The sequence below is a fragment of the Crinia signifera genome, chromosome 5 (genome assembly GCF_055691185.1).
Source record: "Crinia signifera chromosome 5, ASM5569118v1, whole genome shotgun sequence".
NCBI classification, from domain to species: domain Eukaryota; kingdom Metazoa; phylum Chordata; class Amphibia; order Anura; family Myobatrachidae; genus Crinia; species Crinia signifera.
This window is the reverse complement of record NC_139221.1, coordinates 67,367,997-67,392,867: the sequence shown is the minus strand read 5'-3', so window position 1 is coordinate 67,392,867 and position 24,871 is coordinate 67,367,997. Positions and strand designations below refer to the sequence as shown.

At 40.2% G+C, this 24,871-nt stretch overlaps 1 protein-coding gene across 2 annotated transcripts in view; it reads right to left on the bottom strand.

The window, feature by feature from the left end:
• ALKAL1 (ALK and LTK ligand 1) overlaps positions 1-14,927 on the bottom strand; it is a 109,240-nt gene extending 94,313 nt beyond the window's left edge. Inside the window, exons 1-2 of one of the 2 annotated variants that reach the window (XM_083187393.1) lie at positions 14,837-14,927; positions 12,560-12,852 (exon numbers count right to left, since the gene is read on the bottom strand). In XM_083187393.1, coding sequence (XP_083043519.1) covers positions 12,560-12,836 — 277 coding nt within the window. In that variant the 5' untranslated portion in view covers positions 12,837-12,852; positions 14,837-14,927. Of the gene's footprint in view, positions 1-12,559; positions 13,312-14,836 lie in introns of those variants that run through there. The other variant, XM_083187392.1, reaches the window with a different exon arrangement.
• Positions 14,928-24,871: the final 9,944 nt, after the last annotated feature.

Below are 24,871 nucleotides of genomic sequence, written 5' to 3'. Positions count from 1 at the left end.
GTGTAGTGGTAAGAAAAACATTTGCTCATCTTTTTGAACAAGTAGAGGTTTATTGCAGTACAGAACAAGTTTAGCATCATATATTTCCCAAACTCTATTCTGAAAACCTACTGTCAATCTGGGGGGGGCCTGGGAGAACATATCTGGGCAAAACCATGTTGCACTGCAGGTGGGGTAGATGTAACTTGTGTAGTGATTTAGTGTAAAAGTAAAGCAACCATGTTACATCTGCCTCACCTGCGGTTCAATATGGTTTCAGAAAAAAGGTTCTTTGGGAACTAGTCTGAAGTAAGCCCATGGTCTGTACATGTTTTCAGTGATTTCAAAGGATATTATTTTAGCTGATCTTCAGTAATGTTAGTGCTACAGATGGAGCAGCTCTCATTAGAGCTGCTCCTGGTGATAGAATCAGTAATCGCCGCTGAGTCCTGACGGAGCCCGCCCTGCCCTCTGCTAGCTTCCAGACACTCGCCGGAAGCCCCTTCCCCCCCCCCCCCCCCCCCGCTGCCCCCACTCACTCTGCCCATCTCCCTAAAGCGGAGACGGTCAGGGAATCCACTCCCTGCCGCCATGCTGACAGGACAAGCGAGCGTGTGAGACACTTGCGCATCCCCATGAGATGGCGCACCTCTCTGCCAGCCTGTGTCACCTCAGGGAATCTGCCGATTCCCTGAGCTGGCTGACAGGCGCTCCATCTGTATATAATAACAGCACAGTGCTAATTATGAGTTATTTTATTGTATTGCAAAAACTACATAGATGTATATTAATTTGATGGCTCCTGAAGTGTCATCCTGTGTAGTGTGGTGGTATAATATAGTTTATAAAGGACTAGTATTCATTCACAGTTGGGATATGGGGTCTGATTCAGACCTGATCGCTGGGCTGCGAATTTTCGGAGCACATCAATCAGGTTTCCATTACCCCGCCAGAGGCAAAAACCGTCCCTGTGCACCACTGCCAATATGATTGCAGCCAAATTCATTCCTCCTACTGCGATGCCCATACACTGCTGCAATGTATCGCAGCAGTATATGGGCCATCTGACCCCCCCTGAGCCACCCGGGATCACGGACAGCAGGATTGCATGAGATGTATGCAGTACTTTCACATGCAATGTAACTCTGTTCCCGGCTGCCAGGAGGGGGGCCGAGTAGCAGGTCGGACAGCTCAGATCCGATGTTTACGGGACCACGCATAGCCCGAGGGGGACATCAAACTCATAACAATTTGCCTCATTTTTCTCATCCTGATGCCAAGTAGTTCTAGTGTATGGGTACCTTAAAGCAGTAGAAATACAGGTGCCATGTTTTAGCAAGTACAAACTCGCAACTGATGGCAAATACAAGCCCTGCAAATGGCAATTACACACCGGTGGTTTTCCATTTACTCCCCATAAATAACACTTCCAAACGGATACTTTAGGGTAAATTTACTAGAGCTTCTAAAACAGAAAAAAAGGATATGTTTCCCATAGCATCAGATTCTGCCTATTATTTTCTAGGATGCAATAGAGAAATGATAGCCATACTTTGATTTTTTGCTATGGCAACATCACCACTTTTGTACCAACATTAGAGTCCTGCCAATAAAGACTCTTGTAAAGGGGCGTGGCTCGCAAGATACCACAATCACGAAGCCACATCCTTATTTTCATCACTGTTGGGCATGGCCCCCTCTGAGAGCAACAGGCCATGCGCCCAGGCCCCCTATCTTCATGAATAGATGCTGTGTGCATGCGTCTATTCCCCTCAAGTGACCCTGCCAGCCCTGGATGAGACTCAGGACAGTCACCCCAAAAAAGTGTGTGTCCCATGACAATTTGTACAATTGGGCAATATGTGTATTTCCATTTTTAGTTTTCTAGTAAACCTCCTCCTGTCACTTATCCATGAAGTCCTATTGTGAGCTGCATTGGCATTTTGGCACATGAGCGTTGTGACTGCAGCCAGAGCCGGCCCTAGCCTAAATGATGCCCTAGGCAAGATTTTGGCTGGTGCCCCCTAGCACCGCCACTAGTTCCGCCTCTGACACTGCTCCCCTTTCCCAGCACCATCAACCCTCATCATAGCAGTCATCATTTTGGTGCTCCTACCTGCAATATTTTAAATAGAAACAGTGCACACATTTGGTGCGCAGCCCAAATAGGGGTGCGTTCTTGCTGGGAAGGGGCATGGCCACACAATTTTACCCCAAATTCAAATTATGCCACACAGTAGTGCAACTTTATTCACATTATATCATGTGAGAGTGTCCCTTATTCATGTTACATCACATTGTAGTACCACTTTACCTTATATACATTACTCATCAAATTATACCCTTAGAAAAAAATCCTGAGAAAATATTGTATTTTAACCACCTCCATGGCCACACTGCAACCCAGCACAAAGCAGTGTGTGCTGGGCAGAGGAGAAGAGCTGCAGCTGCTGCTGTCACTTAAGGGGAGGGGGCCCAGGGCCCCCACTGGGCCCTCCCATCAGGCTTTGGCCTGGGTAATTTGTACCCCCTACCCCTTTCTCTCGGCACCCCTGATAATACCACACAGTAATGCCCCTTACACATGACACACATTATTTATGTCCTTATAACCGTAATGCCCCTTTACACATTATGCCAACCTTTATTAATGCCCTTCATACACATGACACACATAATGCCCCTTACACATATGTTTCACATTATTAATGCCCTTATACACATGACACACAAAATGCCCATTACACATGTCGCACATTATTAATGCCCTTATACACATGACACACATAATGCTTGTTACACATATGTCGCACATTATTAATGCATTTATACATGACACACATAATGCCCCTTACACATATGCCGAACACTATTGCACAACCAACCCACCCGCAGACCGCACTCGCACAGCCGCTAATACTGTGACCTCTGCCTCTGCTTGGATTCAGATGTTTCCTCATACATCTTGTCTCAATAGGCCATGCAGCTCCTGGCCCTTCTGCTAACGTTGGGTGCCTTTTTTGCTGAAAATTCGTCTTATTTGCATTGTTATGACCAGCACACACAAGGAGCTTCAGATGATTAAAATAATATGCGGCATGCCTATATTTTGTGTGTGACTGTGGCTGTACCTGCATACAGAATGCTATGTTACAGTGGTTTCCATGAATACACTATTTCATATGCAGATACAGCCTCACTCACACAGAATATAGGCATGCTGCATACCATTTTAATCAGCAGAAGCTGCTGATGCCCCTAGGAATTCCAAATGCCCTAGGCAATTGCCTAGTGTGCCTATGCCTAAGGCCGGCCCTGACTGCAGCACATGTCCGCTCTGCTGATACTTGCTCCATTGTGTGATAATTGGCCATTACGTACAAACATGACTTAGGCCCTGACTGATCTATACATAGACATGTGTGTGTCTGTATACCACCCAACATGACCATTCCAGAAGGGACAAAATGCTCAGTATCTGGACTCTGCAGAGGTTTATTATTTTTAACTTCATATTATTGTTCTCGTAAATAATTTTGTTTTCACTTTATCCACACTATCCTTTAATTATTTTATAGTACAGGTCGAGTATCCCGTATCCGAATATCCGTTATCCGAATTATTCCGAAATACGGACATTCCAGAAAGTGAAAAAATTTTTTTTTTTTATAAAAACTCACTGGGGACATATGTAACAGCATCACTGGGGACATGATATGTAACTGGCACTATATATTGTATGTGCAAGACAATGATTGATTGGCATTCAAATTCAGTGCTGAGATAGTAAACACATTTTGTTTCATGTTTTGAAACCTTGTTTTTTGAACAATTAAAATATATTTGTGTGTATTTTATGTGGTAATAAAATATATTTGTGTGTATATTATGTGTTTATACAGCATAAATGCAAGATACTTCAAAATACATCATTGAAATATTAAAATATTCCGAAATACGGAATAATCCGTTATCCAAAATGCTTCTGGTCCCGAGCATTTTGGATAAGGGATACTCAACCTGTATTATACTTTTAAATAATGCCTTACTTATTATACTGTTCTATACAGAGAATATTTACACATTTACATAAGTCCATGGCTCAGTAGAGTTTACAGTCTAAATTCATTTTTGCGCCACTTGGTGTAAATTTCTTCTTTAAGAGAAGAACTATTGGAGTGCACAAATGGGGAAAAAATATAAACTCCACTATGCTATCCTGATCTGAGCTGGACCCTAATGCTGGCCACACATCAGACCAACTTTCCTCCAACCATCCAACTAGTTGGTTGGATGGAAAAAAAAACTGGTACTGGATAGGAGCAAATTAAATTTGTAATTAAGTAATTTGTTTCCCAAATCGGAAAATGGACAACAACTTTCACTCAGTGTACTGTAGTTGGACCTATTTGACTTAAACAATTTCGCTGAATGTTTTTGTCCATTCTCCTGAGTTTGTTAACAAACTGCTTGTTGGCATTTGCCCCCAGACATTACCAGATTTGAGACCAGCCAACCAACTAGTTGGATGGTTGGAGGAAAGTTGGTCTGATGTGTGGCCAACAATAGACTTCTAGCCACTGTGCCCCCATGCTTCCCTTTTATGTTGCTACTGTATTAATCATAATAATGGTGCTGCTATTAGCGCTGTACAGTATGACAATTATTTTCCATCCTCTGATCACCTGGTGTAGCTGCCTTCTAATTCCACTGCTGATTTATTACCTAATGTGCCTTTTTATGGACAAATGATGTGACTGCTTCATTGGAATGGAGTGGCAGCAATTCTGTACCAGCATCAGCTGCACTGCCGACCATGTAGTTTAGGGAGGATTGCTAAGCACATATATACAGACATGTTATCATGTATGTAACATATGTGCTGGATTGATCCAGCTCTGAGAGTGGGAATCAGCATAAACTATTACTATTATACAATGTTAAGAATGCCGCTGTACTCTGGTGAAATTAGCCAATTGAAGTCTGGGGGACGGGCCTGGAGATCTATCCAGCACACATATTAGATATATGATAACATGTGTATAGATGTTATATATATATATATATATATTGTGGTGAAACACGGTTAGTTTCACCAGAGAGTGATAGATTTCTATAGTCACAGCTGCCCTGTAAAGGGTTAAGGAGTCGACCATCATCAGAGAGAGTGTTTTGTAGCCAGGTAACAGAACTTGGGTCACTGCAAAGAAATGGGTCTCTGAGGTGTGCCTGGAGGAAAGACGGGTGGCCTTTAACAGCACTCAGTGGCACAGCCACATTTATATACTGTAGGCAGGGCCGGATTATAATGGAGGCACAAGGGGTCAGTGCCCCTGGGCCCCCCTCTAGCTAGGGGCCCCCTGTGGTTGTCATGTATTTTTGACCAAAAAAATGTGTAAGTTGTTTTTTTTCTTTTTTAGCTAAATGTTTTGTGCATGGGTGGGGTAGTGCTGCAGCTTCACCTATCTGCTAATGTGACAATGATTTATGGTGCTGAGCATCGGGAGGCAAGGCACACTGATTGCACAAGTGTGCAGTGCATTTCTGGGAGTTGACTAAGTCCCATCACACTTTGCACCAGAGGACAGAGGCTGAGAAGTTTGTGCTGAGCTCTGATTGGTGGAGCTCATTACATGCTTCTCAGGTCCATGGAGAACAGCAGCAGCAGCAGCTTAGTCATAGGAGGGTTTTTAATCAGAGGCAGCACTAGGAGACCTCCAGAGTAAGGGGCAGAGGGACAAACACAGGCTTTTCATGTGGTGTGTGTATATATATATATATGGTGTCTATTATTATTCCGAGTGCCGCCAACCCCCTGTCTATATATATATATATATATATATATATATATATATATATCCCCTGCAGGTAACCATTGACCAAGTTTATTCTGCCTTTACTCTATGTTTTGACAGTATAATATTCGCCCATGCAGTGTGCGGCCAGTAATGACAAGTGCAAGGGGGCCCCCCGCTCTAAAGTACCCCGGGCCCCCCAAAGGCTTAATCTGCCACTGACTGTAGGTATGGGGCAGTATTCAATGAGGCCAGTGAGGGGGTGTCTGCGGCGAGGGTGGCTTGTTTTCAACGAGGATCACCGAAAACAAGCCCTCCTCACCGTTTAACACCCGCTGCTCGCCCTATTCAGCATTCCGGGGGACTCCTCGCCACCCTCTGTCCAGCACAGGATGTTGAGGATTCCCACGTAGGGAAAGGTTCACTGCTAATGCAGTGAGTCTGCTGCATTTAGCCGCGAGCCTCACCACTTTAACGCCCACACTTGCCGTTTCCACCTGGAAACACGAGGTGGAAACACAGAGTGCAGGGGGGTCAGGTGAATATTGACCCCCGTGGGGTCAGGTGAATATTGACCCGTGAGCTGTGATGGAGAGCTATCGGTACTGCTCGCCATCACAGCTCACCAAAGACCATTGTATATACCCCATGGAAGGCTGTATTTTAATGTTATATCAATTAAGTCATCTGAAAACTTAGTTTGGTTATGTAGTAAAAATATAATAGGGTCAATATGGACATATGCCAGTGCACTTCTCATTACCACTAAGGGACAGATGTATCAAGCTTCAAAAAGTGATAAAGTGGAGACTGATAAACAACCAGCCAATCAGCTCCTACCTGTCATTTTTCAAACTTAGACTGTAACATGCCAGTTAAAAGCAGATTGGCTGGCTTTTTATCCCTCTTGTATCATTTGAAGCTTGATACATCTGGCCCTTAGGAAGATATTTATCAAAGCTTAGATAGAAAATGCGGAGAGTAATAGTGATAATTTACCAACTGATCAGCTCCTATCTGACATTTTTGAACCACAGCCCTTAAAATGACAGGTTGAAGTTGAATGGATGGCATCTCACCACTCTCCAAGCTTTGATAAATATTCTGCATAATATTATAAAGTAAATGGGGAAAGTTATTGAAGCTTGGAGAGAGATATCAAGGTACTGGCCAATGTGCTCAAAACTGTAATATCTCCACACTGTAATATCTCCACACAGCTGGTAACTGGCACTTAGGGGCTGATTGCATATACGGTACAGTACATATCTCTCTCTAAGCTCTAATAAATATCTGCCATATTCTCAAACGACATAACATAATGTGAAAGCTGGTTTCCATGCACTTGACTCAACAATGCACCAATGCAATTTTGAAGCAAATAATTGAAACAGTATATAATTAAAAATAAAAATGAGTAAATAATAATATTAACAGAAAAACTATCGATTTTACAATCATAATAGGGCACATAGAACTCTAACCTTATTATGCAAACTATAAAGACAATCAAAAGAGAACAACAAATAAAACATCCTATTTGAATCCTGTAAAGTCTACACAATTTTTAGTTTTAAATTAAAAGATATGGGGTACGACCTCTTAAAATGTGTTTGGTTAGGATTTCTATACCATTTACCTATTTTGCTATAAGTATCAGTATAGCGGAATATTTTGGGAGAGATATATTAAGCCTTGAGTGATAAAATGGAGACAGATAAAATTCCAGCCACTCTGCCCCTAACTGTCCTTTTTATAGCAACATCAATAACATGGAATATAGGGGCTGATTTGCTGGTACTGTATCTCACCACTGCTTAGCAAATTTATCCCTACAGTCCTGTACACATGGGGCTATTTAAGCCATTATCACTGGTTAAATGGTTGCTGAGCGACCATATCGCCAGCGTGTTTTTTGTGTTGTGGGAGATAAAGTTCTAGGCGCACGCTCCCGCAGCCAGCCCTTAATGGTCGCTGGTCGCAGGAGCAGGCTCCTGCGATTATAGTTGAAAATTGCTGGTCGCTGGTGCACAATGCACACAATGCACTGTGCACCAGCGACCAGAGATTTCTAGTCAAAATGAGGTAGAGAGAGAATGAGACAGAGTAGCTGACAATTTTCAGCCAAAATCGCTGGTGGCTGATGAAAACGTTACACTGAGCAATATAGTGCTGAGAAATATTAAGCCAAAATTGCTCAGTGACCATATTGCACCATGTGTACACACCTTATTAGATATATTCTTTACACATTTATAATCTACAAAATGTTACTGTACTGTTTTAAATGATCGATTCAGACACATGCACATCTGATTGTTTATGACTGTTTCAGATCCCCTCATTTGGGGATGGACTGAACAACCGAATTGCAACGTGTGACCAGCAAGCTGTATAAGTTGACAGTGCAAAGTGATCAATTGTATTTTTCACCAAAGTCTCAGAATACAATCTTTATATCCATCTTTTATGCATATGGTGCAAAACGTGCAAAGTGTATTGTGCGTTACAGGAAGACATGTAATGTTGTAACAATATAAAAGACTCAAACAGAATATACAGGGGGAAAACTCTAAAGCCCCATACACACTACCCCATATTTAAAAAGATATCGCTCAGCAGTGTGTACACTCAATATCATTAACAATGTTAATGATCCTCCAATTGTCGGAACATGCAGGTCAGTTCTGGCTATATAACTAATAACCATCATGGTCAGTGGATCCCAGTGATGTCACTGAACGATATTTTTTTACTGATATCGTTCAGTGTATTTGCTCAATTCGTTCCCCCGTGGCCGATATCATTGACAACATCGGCCTCGGGTATAGGTCATCTACTGTGTACGAGACTTAACAGTGATGAGTAAATATCTATGCCTGTCTTTAATATAGCCTTTTGTTTTAACATAAATGTATATTGAGAGAGTGTTGTCCTATCGCCAAGCCCTTACACAGGCAGTGCATGCCAGCAGGACACCGTAATCCTTTTTAAACATAAAACACATACTGTAGTAAGAACTAGAACATCCCATGTGTGTCCTTAAAACATGCTAAGCAATCTTTAAGCTAAAGAATAAAACTGATGTAAAGGGAAGTACTGTATACATAGACACACTGTCTTACTAACAACTGATTGCTTTGCTTTATGCCATTTTGAGTGTTTGAGCTTTCACAAGCGTTAAAGCGAATACATATAGTACACAGTGCTGCAGGGGCTTTAAGTACATGCTTTGAACATTCTGTTAAAAGTCCAAGATAACTGCGTGTAATTGTCCGTAGGCATGGTTATACTATACACAACTAGTTCCATTATGTTTGTCTCTATGTTTTGCCCTTTCCAAAAAAATATTTATGTGCATTTTCAAAGTGTCCCACATCTAAGCTTTAAATATTATATATATATATATATATATATATATATATATATATATTTATATATATATATATTTCACTGTAACAAGTTTGTCAACTTTCTTGGATAGTCTCACAAGGATGTGAAGGGAATTTGCTTGCATCCAGTGCTTGTACTTGCTGTTTTTTAAGTAAAACCTTTACTGTTGCTTTAAGAGTGTTTTCATTTCAGAGACATTTTATCCAGGAAAGTTACTCTAATGAAGCAAGGTGAGGTTTCTTATGACACCACCATAGGGCTGTACTGCAGCTGAAGCTCTGTCCCCAACCCCTTGACCCTCACATACCTTTCTCAGTAATCACTGTACCAGAGTGACTGACATGAGAGCATGAGATGACTAAGAAAAAGTGAGGAAGAAGAAAATGTCCTTAATCTTTTGGCCAACCCCTGCGCTCAGTGCTACAGCATTGAGTAGCCAGTACCCATGGGTGTGGTACAGTAGCATGCACATGCTGCCTCAGGTGGCAGAAGAGGGAACCACATGCAATACTGTTAAAAATTGTCTGTGTAGTTTCAATTACCTCATGGTATGTACAGTATGTTTGTTTTTCAGTGATGCAAAACATGTACAGTGTCAGGGTACTCATTATTTACAGCAGACATGGCCAAACTGCGGCCCTCCAGCTGTTGTTAAACTACACATCCCAGCATGCCTTGTCATAGTTTTAGCAAAACTGTGGCAAAGCATGATGGGACTTGTAGTTTCACAACAGCTGGAATGTCATAGTTTGGCCATGCCTGGTTTACAGGAAAACTAATGCTTTAGACTTGTTATTTGTACTTTTATTTGTATTTAACTGTTTGACACTGTTATGTTTTGAGCTGTTTGTGACCCTCTGAACACCAAACATTTGTTATTAGTCAGTACTTATATGTGCACACTAGGAGCTCAGTAAATGTACGCTCCCAACATTCATAAATACAATAACAGAACCCACAATAATATACAGAGTATATTTTGTTTGGTTAAGTCAGTACTAATTATTATGTAGCTTTCACATCACACTTTTAAAACGGTATATTGCCGTTTTTTTGCCTTTTAAAACGTTTAAGGCTGCAGTGTGAAAGTGTCATAGTTGAAATACCATTTAAAGTTAACTGGTATTTCAACACGTTTAAAAAGCAGAGTCCTACCCGTTTTAAAGCCAATTCAGAGCCGTTTTTTGTGCTGTCTGAATAGCACTGAAATGGTATTTAGTAAAAAATAAAGGTAAGAGCACTGTGATAGGAGTACTATGAGTACTATGGGTGTTTTTTGTTTTTCTTTACAGCAAGAAGATACCAAAGAGAGTATCCTATTAGCTTTTACTGCTGCTAATAGCTGTGATGGGGCCTACCCAATTAGCCCCACTGTGGCATGCTCCTCCCCCTGAGGACGCATCTGAAACCTAATACATGAAAACCAACCCTTGGGGCAGTGATAGTAGATGGGATCAGGAACTTATCCTGGCTGCCATGTGTTATTGAGGTTCCTTTTTGGTTAAAAGAAACAGCCTTTAATTGGATATAGCAATAATTACTGTTTTTTTTATTGGTCAAAGACAGATAGTATCTACTTTGATACCCACTTAATAATAATAATAATAATAATAATAATAATAATAATAATAATAATAATAATAATAATAAATAAACAACAATAATGAGGGGTATCCTATCAACAGCCGTAGTTTCCCCACAATGCTGCTACTTATCTGGAATTATACTCAGACATCATCCGCAATAAGCAGCCATTAGCCATGACAACAAACTGCATTGGGAGTTATTGGGACTAATTGCCATAATTATGACAATTAGTTATAAATCACACTGTCAGGCCATTTTTATTGGCCAAAAATGAATTGCATCTAATTGGATACCTGCCAACCCCCCTCTTCTCTTTAAGTTGCATAGTTATTGTACATACTGTATCACATTTTCATATTGGGAAAATGACTTTTTTTATGAAGCATGACATTGTATTATCTATGCTTTTCTAGGATGGTGGCATGCTGTACTCCCTGAATTGGGAAAACACACAGTAATAAAGAGCATGTATAATTTAGATTACTTGCTTGTAGTTGAGGTGTCTCCTGTCTAACATACTCCTGTTTAATGATGTTAACTTGTCCATTGTCAGAAGACCACTACTAACATATTGCAAGAACCAGTGGGATTCTTTCTTTTCGCCTTATAGTTTATACTGTATACAGTACCATTTAATGTGAGTTTCCTGTTATTAGCATATTTTGACAAGTTTGTGCAGATAGTCTCAATTTAGTGTTTCAGACTTAAAAGGCAGCAATCGTATAATGCACTAGGTGGTCAGGAGGTTAAAATATTTGAAGGGGGAAGGGCTTAAATAATTGACTTGTCCTCTGGTAGCCTAGATGCGACAGACTTTTACCAAGTGAGGCAGAAACTATATTGGCTAAAAATGAAACACTGGAGAGGGACATCAATTCAGTGTTACTTACATTACATCCCATTTACATTATTCTACGCCACTTATAATTCCTCCACAGATCTTCCACTCCCAATAAATACCTATAACTTCAGCACAACAGTTTTCTCAGGATTAAGTTTAAAGTCGTTTTTGGAACAGGAAGATCTTTGCTTTAGAAAAAAAGACGCAGCTGAAACCAATTTATGTTGGATATTTTTTTTTTCTCCAAACTGGTGTAAAATGCTTTGAAGAGGGTCTCGCTAGCGGTCCACTACAGAAGTTCCCCATTCCAAAATGTCACAAGCTGCATTCAGTCGTTCAGGCTCGCATACACGCAGATGTGATTTAAAGTGACAGGTCACATATATCATGACACATATGAAATGTCTGGGACATCACATCAATGATTAGCTCATATTTTTTCAAACACAGAGGTTCGCAGTAAAAGTCCCCCATACACTAGCCGACTCCTAGGGCTTAAACAGTCCCTACTGCTACACAGTCCATTCAGCTACAGTATATTCTCCCACCAGTAACATGTGGACATTCCGCTGTAGGAATTGTTCCCTAGGCTACAGTAGTTTATGTATGAGTCTATGAGAGCCTATATAGCACATGCACAAGTCCAGTAGAATATTTGTTTATTATTTTTCTTCTATTTTGTAAATAAGGAACCGCCTGCGTTCCATTGCGCCGTACAGGGGAATACAACTGACAATATAAAAGCACAGTATAATAAATCGTGAGAAAAGAGTAAACTCTCGTTAGCAGTGTGATAACCGGCAGCCAGAGCATGTTCGCCGCATGGAATCGGCTCATCTCCACTCAAGCGATTAGGAGGAGACTCAGGGGAGATAATAGTGTTCTATGGATTGGTTTATACTAGTGCAGGAGCACTTCTCCCAGTCCCTGAGTGCTAAGGATCCAATAACACGGGGTGACCTACCTGAGGGTCTCTTACTTTTGCTCCGTGTAGAAGCGGCTGCTCTCTCCCGGGCAGATAGTCCATAATTGGCCCGCTCTGCAGAGTAAGCGGCTCCCTCGGTGTACCGCCTAGTAATGACTCTGTCACTCTCTCTGCTAGCGCTACTGTCCCCAATGACCTGCACTAGGAGATCCAGCAGCGTCCTCCTCTCGCCGGAATGCAGCTCACTGATGCCCTGGACGGAAGATGTGACCAGCAGGAAGGAGATGGCCAGTACTGCATGCCATTTCCTCAGCATCTCTCCCTCTATGCTCCTGGAGAAGAGAGGAACACAAGTGTCAAACATGCTATCTCCTGCGCCTCATCATCCTCAGGCTTGCCATAGTGTTCTGTGGCCAACTCAGGACCCTTCTTGTCCCTGGTAGAACTTGTAACTATAAACCAATATAGGGGGGGGGAAGTATCTCAGGATAAACCAAAGAGAGAAAAAGTCAAAGTGCTGTGAGCGTCCCGGAGCTGTGGGTGATGCTATGCTGTTCGTGTCCCGCAGCTGTGGGGGATGCTATGCTTTGACCGTCCCGGAGCTGTGGGGGATGCTATGCTGTGAGTGCCCCGCAGCTGTGGATGATGCTATGATGTGAGTGTCCCGCAGCTGTGGGTGATACTAAATGCAAATTAAAAGGTAATCATCAATCTCTGCCCTCATCTCTTCTCCAGCTGTTATAATCCATCCAACTAGCAAACACTCCTCCCAGGACACGTTTATTCCCAGCAACTAATAGCATCTCAATGACTATCCTCCCTAATTGCCTGGCCAGACTCTGCACTCTCCACCCTCCGGGCTGCCTCTCACTCCATATCTTCCACATAACATTTATAGCTACGGATTAGAAAAAAGGTATTAACAATGCAGCAGAGATAATACCATCCTGGCTTTGTTTGGGATTTACTTAGCTTTCTTCTCTGGCTTTATTGCCGGGTTAATAGAGACAGATTACCGATTTATAACTCAAAAGCTAAACGCAGCAGAAAGTGTGGACTGCATGTAGTGGACTGTATTTAGTGGACTGCATGTCGAGGATTGCATGTAGTGGACTGCATGTATTGGACTGTATTTTGTGGACTGCATGTATTGGACTGTATTTAGTGGACTGCATGTCGTGGATTGCATGTAGTGGACTGCATATAGTGGTTTGCATTTAGTGGACTGCATGTAGTGGTTTGCATTTAGTGGACTGCATGTCGTGGATTGCATGTAGTGGATTGCATTTAGTGGACTGCATGTATTGTACTATATTTAGTGGACTGCATGTCCTGTTTTGCATGTAGTGGAGTGCATGTAGTGAATTGCATGTAGTGGAGTGCATGTAGTGGATTGCATGTAGTGGATTTTATGTAGTGGAGTGCTTGTAGTGGATTGCATGTAGTGGATTGCATGTAGTGGAGTGCATGTAGTGGATTGCATGTAGTGAATTTCATGTAGTGAATTGCATGTAGTGGATTGCATGTAGTGGATTGCATGTAGTGAATTGCATGTAGTGGTCTGCATTTAGTTGACTGTGCGAGTCGCAGCAGCCTGCAATAATATAAATCATCGGATCCCGTACTCTGCATTACTAGAAAGTCTTCATTAATAACTTACAGCAGTAACAAATATCACTGGAAGCAGAAATGACTTTCTAGACTCGTTAAAGTAACAGTGCATTGTAGTGGAACAGAGCTGTGCAACGTGCACTGCACGTTAGCAGCCTGGAAGTAGTAGTTCTACAAATATCTGATAGGCATGCTGTACATTATATTGTAATGTTCTCCAATACCAGCTGTAAAATAAAACAGCTGTGACACTAGTGTTTTACACAATGCTCACTTGAGGATTATAATGCTCATACTGTAGTTTGGTATTGTAGCCCTGGTCCTAGTCTTTGGTAATTAAACAAACAATACTTTTGATAATTATATGTGCAGATGTGATAGTGTGTGCACTGTGCAGAGCTTATACTGTGTGTACTGTGCAGAGCTTATACTGTGTGTACTGTGCAGAGCTTATACTGTGTGTACTATACATATCTTATACTGTATGTGCTGTACAAATCTTATACTGTGTGTACTGTGCAGATCTCATACTGTGTGTACTATACTGTACATATCTTATATTGTCTATGTACTGTACAGATATGATAAGGTGTACATTGCTGGTGGCACTTACCCGTCTATCTTCAGAAACCCAACACATTAAACACACATCTATAAACATTTAAAAAATCTCTATGCATTATTCCAGATATTTTAGGAACTTACCCCTTGGTGAGCTGGATTTATTTCCAACACTGATCTAAGTTGTGGTGAGTGTTGCCAAGTGCAGACAGGGGAAAGTAGAAGTATCTTTTCATATCCTTACACCTGTCATATATATATGTTTGCTAGGTAGCTGCTCAGGATAACGGTATTGACTTTAGGTGGGTGGTAGGTAATGAAAGCATCTTTGGTAATTCATTCTTTGAGTCACCCTGGCTCTTCCTGGCATACAGTATTACCACCCCCCTTCCCAATGGATAGCAATTGAGAGCCATTTATTATACTGACTCAGATATACTTGTGAATTAGATTCTCCCTCTAGGTCAGGAAATGGCTGTTAATAAAACTTGTCAACGGAATTTAGGACTTATGGGGATAGATAGACTGACAACTAGAATGAGCAACAAAGAAAATCTATTATTCCCCTGAGACGTGAAGAATCCATGCAAGGGTTTTCAACACAGTTTACTGTATGTACAGATTAGCAGGATGCAATATCAGTCATGAAAAGATTAAACAAACAACACAAAATGATATATACAGTAATATATATATATATATATATATATATATATATATATATATATACACACACATACTGTATAGAGGCAGCTCGAGAAGTGAGTCAAATTCAAACCAACTACTACCCCAAAGGCTACTGTATGGGACTCTGGGACTCACGGGCAGTGGATGTGGCTCCCCTATTTGAATTTTGTACTGCGCAGTCCCACTTCAGTGTATAATGTGTGTGTGTGTATATATATATATGTGTATATATATATATATATATATATATATATATATATATATCCCTTGATATAGGGGTTTGTGAACCCCAAAACATTGGTCACTTTATTCACTAAAGTTTTGCTATCTTTACAAGACCACCGAGTGCCTCTGCCTGTTTGTGGACCACCCTATGTGTGTGTGTGTGTGTATATATATATATATATATATATATATATATATATATATAGACAGCGGGGGTCCGGCACTCCACGGTACGTAGAGTAAGCAGTCAGTTTTCCCAATGCTATATACAAACACAGGGGGCCCAGCACTCACTACAACAAACTAACTCACCTTAACATTCAAATAATCAATTAAATAAATAATGGGGTTTTAGTTCATGAATTGATCAATGCATTTAAGCTTGCAGCCCATCGCCAAGGGACCCCATTTCACTGCAAGTCCTACACTAGCAACTGGTTTTCATGGGAACCTGGCCACTGCTTACACATCATAGCTAAAATGAACATGGTTTTTTTTTTATATAAGATGGGGGTTATCGGAGTGCACTATAGATTGGTGCCACCTAGACAATCAATCAACATAACCTGATCATCTGATCAGACATAAAAAGTTCTCTTGTCCTTTTTTGAAATGAGACGTAGGCTTCATTCAGACAAGCAATTCCTTTATTTAAACCAACGCATTTCGTCAGAACAACTTCATCAGGAGTATGGCGATATTAAACCTCGCAACAGGGTCTGTACATCAGGGAGTATTCTTTGATTCAACAAATTTTATTGTTTTCAAATATATGAAAATGTAAAAAGGAAAGTGTATAATACCTAGGACATTGTTATACATCAAGGCAATAAAGAACATATACTGTACGTCAACCACGTCTGGTCATCTCCTTATTATCAAACATAACAATTTTGAAGAAGAAAGGGGGTTAACGACATTTAAGGAGTCATAACTATGGGACAATGTCTCCTTAAAATAAGTATATCCACATCAAGAATATATATCCTCGATATGTCTCAAAGAAATGAGAATAATAAACAGTAGTAACCCAACATTTGCAATATTTAACAAGACAAGACAGACGGAGTGAGGAGAGGTATGCATGGGATAATTTCTTCATATACTGAGAACGTAAACTAGAACCTTGCTAGGTCTAAGGGTAGAGGAGGATAGAGGAGTAGGGTTGTGTGAGGGGGGGGGGGGGTAAAGTTTTGCCAAGCACAATTTGCTCCAAGAAGATTGCGGCAACACATTTAAATTAAGAGTAACTTCCTAACCAACTTAAATTATGGTAGTACCATTCCAAGGAATTTGTGGCCTTGTGGCTGGGTCTAGGGATTCAACGTAGGGGTTCCATTTCTGGAGTGATTTGGATGACGGTTTTGTTGGGTCTGCCATAGCCGTTCGTATGTCATAGTGAAGTATCTGAAACAATGTATCTTTAAGTTCGGAGATGGTGGGAGCTGATGGAAAGATCCAATGTATGAGTATTATTTTTTTTGCCACTGTTAGGATAGTAATGAGCAATGGGGTTATTTCTTTAGGTCTTGGGCCTAAGTTCCAATTCTTGAAGTTTAAACACATTCAAGTCAGGGGATGAGGGGATAGTTTCATAGATAGTATGCTGCTTATCATATTCAGTACTTTTCTCCAGAATCTTAGTATCTTGTTGCACGCCCAGCAACAATGGAAATACATTGCATTCGCCATTCTGCATTTACAGCATTCACCGATAGCCTCCAAAGACATATATTTAGTTTGCGCAGGAGCGTAATATAGTCAGGGTATGGCCTTAAAGTGGACTTCCTGAAGGTAGGTAGACTGTAATATTTTCATGATTGAAGGGTATTTAGAAAGTATCATCTCCATGGAAGTGATTTCCGGAATGTCTTCACTCCATTTGGAAATAAGGGTGGTATGTTGGGTCGTGGCAGGTGTAGAGAGGAGTAAATGAGGGAGTATTCTTAAAAGTACTTAAAAAGTTTGTAGAAACATCAATTACTGATTATTTGAAAGAGTATGTCTTTATAAAGACAAGGCTCTATATAAGTGACGTCCTTGATTTGGACACAGACTCTGTGTAGGTGATGTCCTCAGCTCGCCGTATGGATAATCTTATAAATGGGCACCACCCACTCCTAAAATTGTCTCAGGGCAAACAAGGTGGATAGTTCACCACAAAGCAGTAAATGATTCAGAGACTCCAGCAGACTGAGATAGGTCCTGATGAAGGGCGGATGCCAGAAACGGCGAAGACCATATTACAAGTAAAGTTACTTTTCTACACAAGTCCCGGAGTGACGCCTGTTATTGTTCTGCATATATATACATACACTAAACATCGGCACTCACCTTTCCTAGTTTTGGGGTGCCCTATGGCTTGTGACCACATTGTTTAAACAGACATTGTAGGGGCTCTGTACACACTAAATTAACTGATAATAAATAGTGGAGATTTGGTTCATGCATTGATCAATGCATTTAAGCCTGCAGCCCCCTTCACGGGACCCCACTTTTCTGCAGGTCCTAACACTATCGCTCAAAATGGCTACAATACACATACTGTAGCTATCACATCAATGTTTGATTCCAGGCATGCTATCTGGTCTAAAGCTCACAGCCGACTATGCTTTTAAAGGTGAGCAGGTGATACTCTAGATGTGAAAATAGTTAAGGACACCTCTTGCATCAAAACCAGTTTATTTAGGAAGCCAACCGACCGTAACAACTTCGTGTTGGCCTCCAGTGCCCATTCTTCTCATAGTAAAACGTCATTACCGTACAGCCAGTTTTTACATGTACTACGCATAGTGAGCGATCCTGTTGAAGCAATGCAAGAATTAGAAATTATGTTCAACAAATTTCTTCAAAGAGGATATGATCAGTATAACCTCCAAAAACAATGTACTAAGGCCCTATCTAAAACAAGAGCAGAATTATTAAACACAAAGAACAGCTCTAAAGAAAAAATCGATAAATTAATCTGGGTCAATGTATTTACAAAGGAATCCCATAAAAGGGTCCAGAGGATCAAAAAATGATGGCCAGTAGTCCAAACTGATGTTGAATTAAATCTAAATGGAATGTCTCTCATGCCAGCATACAGAAGGGGCAAAATCCTCAGAGACCAGTTGGTGAAAACCGACTTTACCAACATGGGTAAAAAAAAACGGGAGTTCCTTCCTGGGTATAACAAGGAAAGGTTGTTTTCGCTGCCCTAATTGCACTTCCTGCAGCTACATGCAGTCGGGCACATATGTCTCTCACCCATACTCAGGTAAAAAATTTCCAATTCAGCATTATTTGTCATGTACTTCCAAATATGTAGTATACATTATTTACTGCCCCTGCTCACTCGCCTATAGGAAAAACAAAGAGACAGTTTAAAGAGCGCATGGCACAACATCGCTCAGCAATATGAGCAGCCATCAACAAGGGTACAAGTGAGCAGCCTCTAGCACGCCACTATGCCCAAGCCTGCCACCCACTGTCAGCAGTAAAGTACATGATCATAGACCATGCTCCACCCCTGGTGAGGGGAGGAAATAGAGATAGGAAACTACTCCAGCTCGAAGCCAGGTGGATCTTTAAGATGGAGACATTAGCCCCTAGGGGACTCAACGAGCAATTGGGTCTCCAATGTTTCTTGTAGACAACATTGCTCGTGTCGAATGCACCAACAAGGCAGTCTCCATGCTTCAAGTATCCAAGTATCCAACACCTAACATCAAATCTAATCTAAAAAAATCCAACAGGGTCCATAGTCGCAACTGGTATCCAGCCAGGACTCATTAGGGACACCAGATGCACTAAAGTGTAGAAGCGTCAGTGTGTGCCTTACTGTATTCTGTTCTCCACAGATAGTCAAGTGCAGTAGTAAAAAAACCTTGTTCATGTAGGCAAAGAGCAAGCATGTATTAGCTTATTATATCAGAACCATTGAACTGCAGCTTTGAGTTGCCTGTAGCTTACAGGCTGGGATAGTTAGTAATACTTTGTACATAGATTTATCGCATATAGTAACAATTTATGTTTAGTCCACTTAAGAATCAACAATATTTTTATGCATTCCATGACCGCTGTTAATAGTATATGGCACAATGTATATTTTTTTGGTTGTTTTGCAGCACCATTTGTTTTGCAGTGATAGCGGTCACATTCTGGCTTAAAAGCCCAATCACATCGCACCATCAAAGAGTTAATATAACCAGCAGATTTTTTTCTTTGTTCATGTCATACAACTTTATTAATCATTTGTTGATCCGTTGCTAGGGTAACGGTCCGGCAATTTGTTGACGTCACGTAAGCACGCCCCCAGCGTCCGGAAGTAATGGTTGTCCCGGCACAAATGTATGGTACTGCACTACATATAGAGGTGAGCATACATGTTTTATTTTATTTAAGCTGTTTTTGAGAAAAGCCTATTAAAAGGCTGAAACGTCATTTGTGTGGCTTTGTGTACACTTATTTGACAAGTCCTGAGTGCCGCGGTCCTCTGCCTACACACATATATATATATATATATATGATTTTTGGAAGTCCAACCACGCACAGTCACTCAAAGTAAACGTGCGTCCTCAACAATTAGTATGTCTGTAGCTCTTTCTTCATAGAGCTGGACCAAGGCTCACAAACGTCCCAACTCAGGCATGGAAGAAAAGAAGAAAATAACGAGACCTTTTGTAACTTCATTTAATGGAGAAAATTGGGACATATTATTGAAAAAAAAAAATAATTTTTGACCCCCATTTTACCAAAGGCCCAAGTTTAATACGTTAAAAAAAAAACACCAAGTCACCTAAAAAAATTATCAACATTTTTTATCTAAAAGAACAGGATGCTTGTGTAATCACTGTATATGTTATAAAAACATGGATAAGAAGACTTTGGTGTGAGAAGATGAGGGGAAAATGAAAATGGAAAGAAATAGTAAATTTTAATTTAGAATATTAAATGTAGATGTAGGTTATAATATACAGGGCAAACTAAAAGAAGTGTTAGGAATTCAAGAACATCTAAGACATGTTTAAAATAAAATCACTGCACATATCCTTCCTCATCACATTGCAGAAAAATATAATACTGATACTTTATTAAAGGTCTATAGTTTTACAAATCTGGTGTGGGTTAAAGAAACTCACATATTAGACACCCTAACTCCCAAGGATTGTAATCAAAATGATTGCTTTTGTATTTTTTCTATAGAAAAGTTCATAATTCAGTATATTATATATGGGACCCGTTGGTTCATCAATTGTTTTTAAGGGCCAGATGTATGAAGTTTTAAAAGGGATAAAACCGAGAGTTTTAAACCACCAGACAATCAGCTCCTAACTGCCATGTTACAGGCTGGGTGTGAAAAATGACAAGTAGGAGCTGATTGGCTGGTTGTTTATCACTCTCCACTTTATCACTTTTTGAAGCTTGATATATCTAGCCGTAAGTGTATAATTTGTAAAAGACCATGTTAATTTCTGGAAAGTATAAGTGGTGGTGGGATGGTGTTTTTTAAATACAATTTTAGTAATTCCTTCTAAAGAAGGAGTGGAACTCAGCCAGGGAGGCTTGTGATCCACAGTAGTAAACGCATCTGGAAGCAATGATGCTGGAAACAAAGTGGAACATAGTCGAAAAAGGCATGTGATCCACAAGAGTTATCATACTGTATCTAGAGAGAAAGCAGCCGGAAATGGCAAATGTTCCTAACCAATGAGCACAGTTAGAAGGAGGAAAGCGGTGTGCATCCCTCTGGGTAAGTAAGGTCCAGAAGTTTGGGAAGAGAATTGAGCATTATAATAGCATCCCACTTAGCCACCAATGGAAGCCCTTATGCTTTCCAAAGCAAATGAATATAACATTGAACCACCGACTTAGCTTTTATAAAATGAATATAAAAGTAGGATAAAGCACAAAATAAAAAGAGTGTATTAATAAATAAAGCTAAAAATTTAGAGGAATTTGGAGTTTATTATTTAAAAAAAAAGGAGAAATGGGATATGTAGTATAAATACAATAATTACAATTAGCAGGAAATTATGTAATAAACAAAGAGGGATAAATTGCTGATCCCTAGACAAATAGTTCACTTTGCATCAGCTTAAGACCCGTTCACATGGATAACAGTGGAAAAAGTAAATAACTTTATGGGTCATCCTCGACTCTGAACTGTCCTTTCTTCCCCACATTCAATCTGTCTCCAAATCATGTTACATGCATCTAAAAAACATATCCAAAATACGACCGTATCTCAAACAAGACACTACTAAATCTCTTATCCATGCACTCATTATATCCCGCATTGATTATTGCAATAGTCTCCTAACTGGTCTTCCCAAGAACAGACTCTCACAACTGCAATCCATTTTAAATGTTGCTGCTAGGCTGATCTTCCTTGCAAGACGCTCATCGTCTGCTGATCCGCTCTGCCAGTCCCTTCATTGGTTGCCTGTATCTTACTGTGTTCAATACAAAACACTTCTACTAGCATATAAAGCTATTAACCATACAGCACCAGCTTATATCTCTCTACTTATTACAAAATATCTCCCATCTCGAACCACTCCGCTCTGCACAAGATTTGCGTCTCTCTTCTGAACGGATCACTAGCTCCCATTCACTATTACAGGACTTTCCCGCCCTATGGAATGCCCTTCCACGCACAATAAGACTCTCCGCTAGCCTCCAAACTTTCAAGTGTTCCCTGAAACTCACCTCTTCAGGCAAGCCTATCATATTTAAGTTCTACACGCATTAACCCTCTGAGGCAATTATGTATTATATAGCTTCCCTTCTGGACTTGTAACTTGGTGGGACTGCTATGCTATTACTGGTGCCTGTACTTGTGTTTCCCTCCTATATCCCTATAGATTGTAAGCTTGCAGCAGGGCCCTCTAACCCCCAAGTCTGTTACCCAGTTTGTTTTATCACTGTCTACTATTGTAAAGCACAATGGAATCTGCTGCGCTATATAAGACACTGTAAATAAATAAATAAATAAATAACTTTAGAATATACAGAATCTAGATTTTTTTTAATGACACATCCTTTTTAATTATGATAAAATGTATTTGCTAATGTTTTGTTCAAATTTTTTGTTTGTAAAAAACATATCAACAAATACTGTATATATATTAACAAATATCTAATTTTCTTACTTTAATTACATTTTACTATATTTATAATCAGGACATCTACAAAAGCGCCTTGAGTCTTGTTGGAGAAAGTGTGCTATATAAATTAAACTTACTCACTTACTTATACACATACTGGTTTCCACTGCACTCACCATTTCCAGGTTGGTGTGCAGTAGCCTGCGACCACATTGCTTAAATAAATGAAAACAGTACACATAATAGTAAGCTCACTCACCTTAATAAAAATAAATAAATAAATAAATAATGGGGTTTTGGTTCAATCTGACAACAGTTTGGGGAATGCCCTTCTATTCCAACATGACTGCCCCAGTGCACAAAGCAAAGACTAGAAAGACATGAGGTTCCATTGATCATTTAATATTTGGGGCCAATTCTCTGAAAACAACCATTTTCACCAATATTATGGTATACGGTCACCTGGTTGACAAAAGAAAGGTTGACATGCTTTAGAATGATAGGCCTTAGGTTGACACTTTCAAAGGGTCAACACGGCTTTAGGTTGACAGGGTCATTAGGTCGACACAAGCATTAGGTCGATATGGACAAGGTTGACAGTCACAAGGTCAACATGGATTTTTCACAGGTTTTTTTGTGCCAACATGTGCCGACTACTGGCATTTGAAACCCTACCATCCAATAGGGCATGGGAGGAGAATAGAATAGTGCACCCAGTGTGTAGCGAGGCATTGATCCCGAAGCATTGTGAGCATAGTGAGTGGATGCGGTGCACCGATACGGTGTCCGTGTCGACTGTGTAGACATTCAGGTAAAAAAAACCATGAAAATTCCATGTTGACCTTTTGACTGTCAACCTTACCCATGGTGACCTATTAATTGTGTCGACCTAATGACCCTGTTGACCTAAACCCATTTCAACCTTTTGAAGGTGTCAACCTAAGGCCTTTTGACCTTCTGTGGTCCACCAAACGATCCCTCCAAAATGTAAGTAGAAGGGACTGCAGCAGGTATTTCCAGTACAATCCAACACGCAGCAGCATCCCCCATATTTTTCTATGGAGCATGCACCAATATCCAGAATGCAAAGCATTCCTGGTATTGGGTGCCGCATCTACTGCAATTTGGATCTCGCAGTAGCCTATGGGCTACTCACCACAGCACTAGGCAATGCAGTTAGTGTGGTCCGCTGGGGGTCAGCACTAACATGCGGAGCCCCTATCCCTGCCCAGACATACATCCTGTCATTAGGATTAGAACTTGACTGGCCCAAACAGAGCCCTGACCTCAACACCATCAAGCGCCTTTGGGATAAACTGGCACAGAGATTCCAAGACAGCTCTTCTCCACCAACATCAGTGCCTGGCCTAATAATTGCTCTACAGACTGAATTAACACAAATTACCTCTCCAAAATCTTGTGGAAAGCCTTCCAAGAAGAGTTGTTATAGCAACTCCATAGTAAAGTATATGTATATGAATACAATGTCATTACAGTCCCTGTTGGTGTAATGGTCAGGCGTCCGAATACTGTGTCCCTTTATTATACATTGTATTTTATGAAAAGTAATTTATTGATGCCGGTATGAATGCATTATAATAATTGGACTCCATTAGCAAGTTAACATATCTAAATGTTAAGTTTTTGACAATATGACTTTTTTATTTTATGTTAAGTTTTCCCTTGATGAAGTGCAATAGGTTTTAAGAGATCGGTATTCACATTTCTTTTACAGCCACATGTGGTACAAGCTCTAAATGGGATGGTAAAAAAAGTGGCTTTATTCTATCTGAAAGAATTCCATCATTACAGAAAAAGTGACACAATCTCCAGCTGTATAAATACTGTTTAAAGTACTGTAAATGTCTGTGAACTTTATATTTTATATTGATTTTATATGGTTTATTTTACTAAAATGATTTCAACCTGTTAAAATATAATTAGATCATGGTGTCTTATAAGGAATGCAATTGAGATATATCAACATGTTTCTTCTAGAAAAAAATAAAAATTACAGTAGTCAGGTAACCGGTGCACTGGGTCTGCCATAGAACCCCTTTGAATACTATTTTTGGAATATTTTTTTTAGATTTAGAACTAAAGGTGCATAAACATTAGACAATTTTTTAAATGATATGCGAGATTAAGACATATTGGGGGAAATTTACTAAAGGAA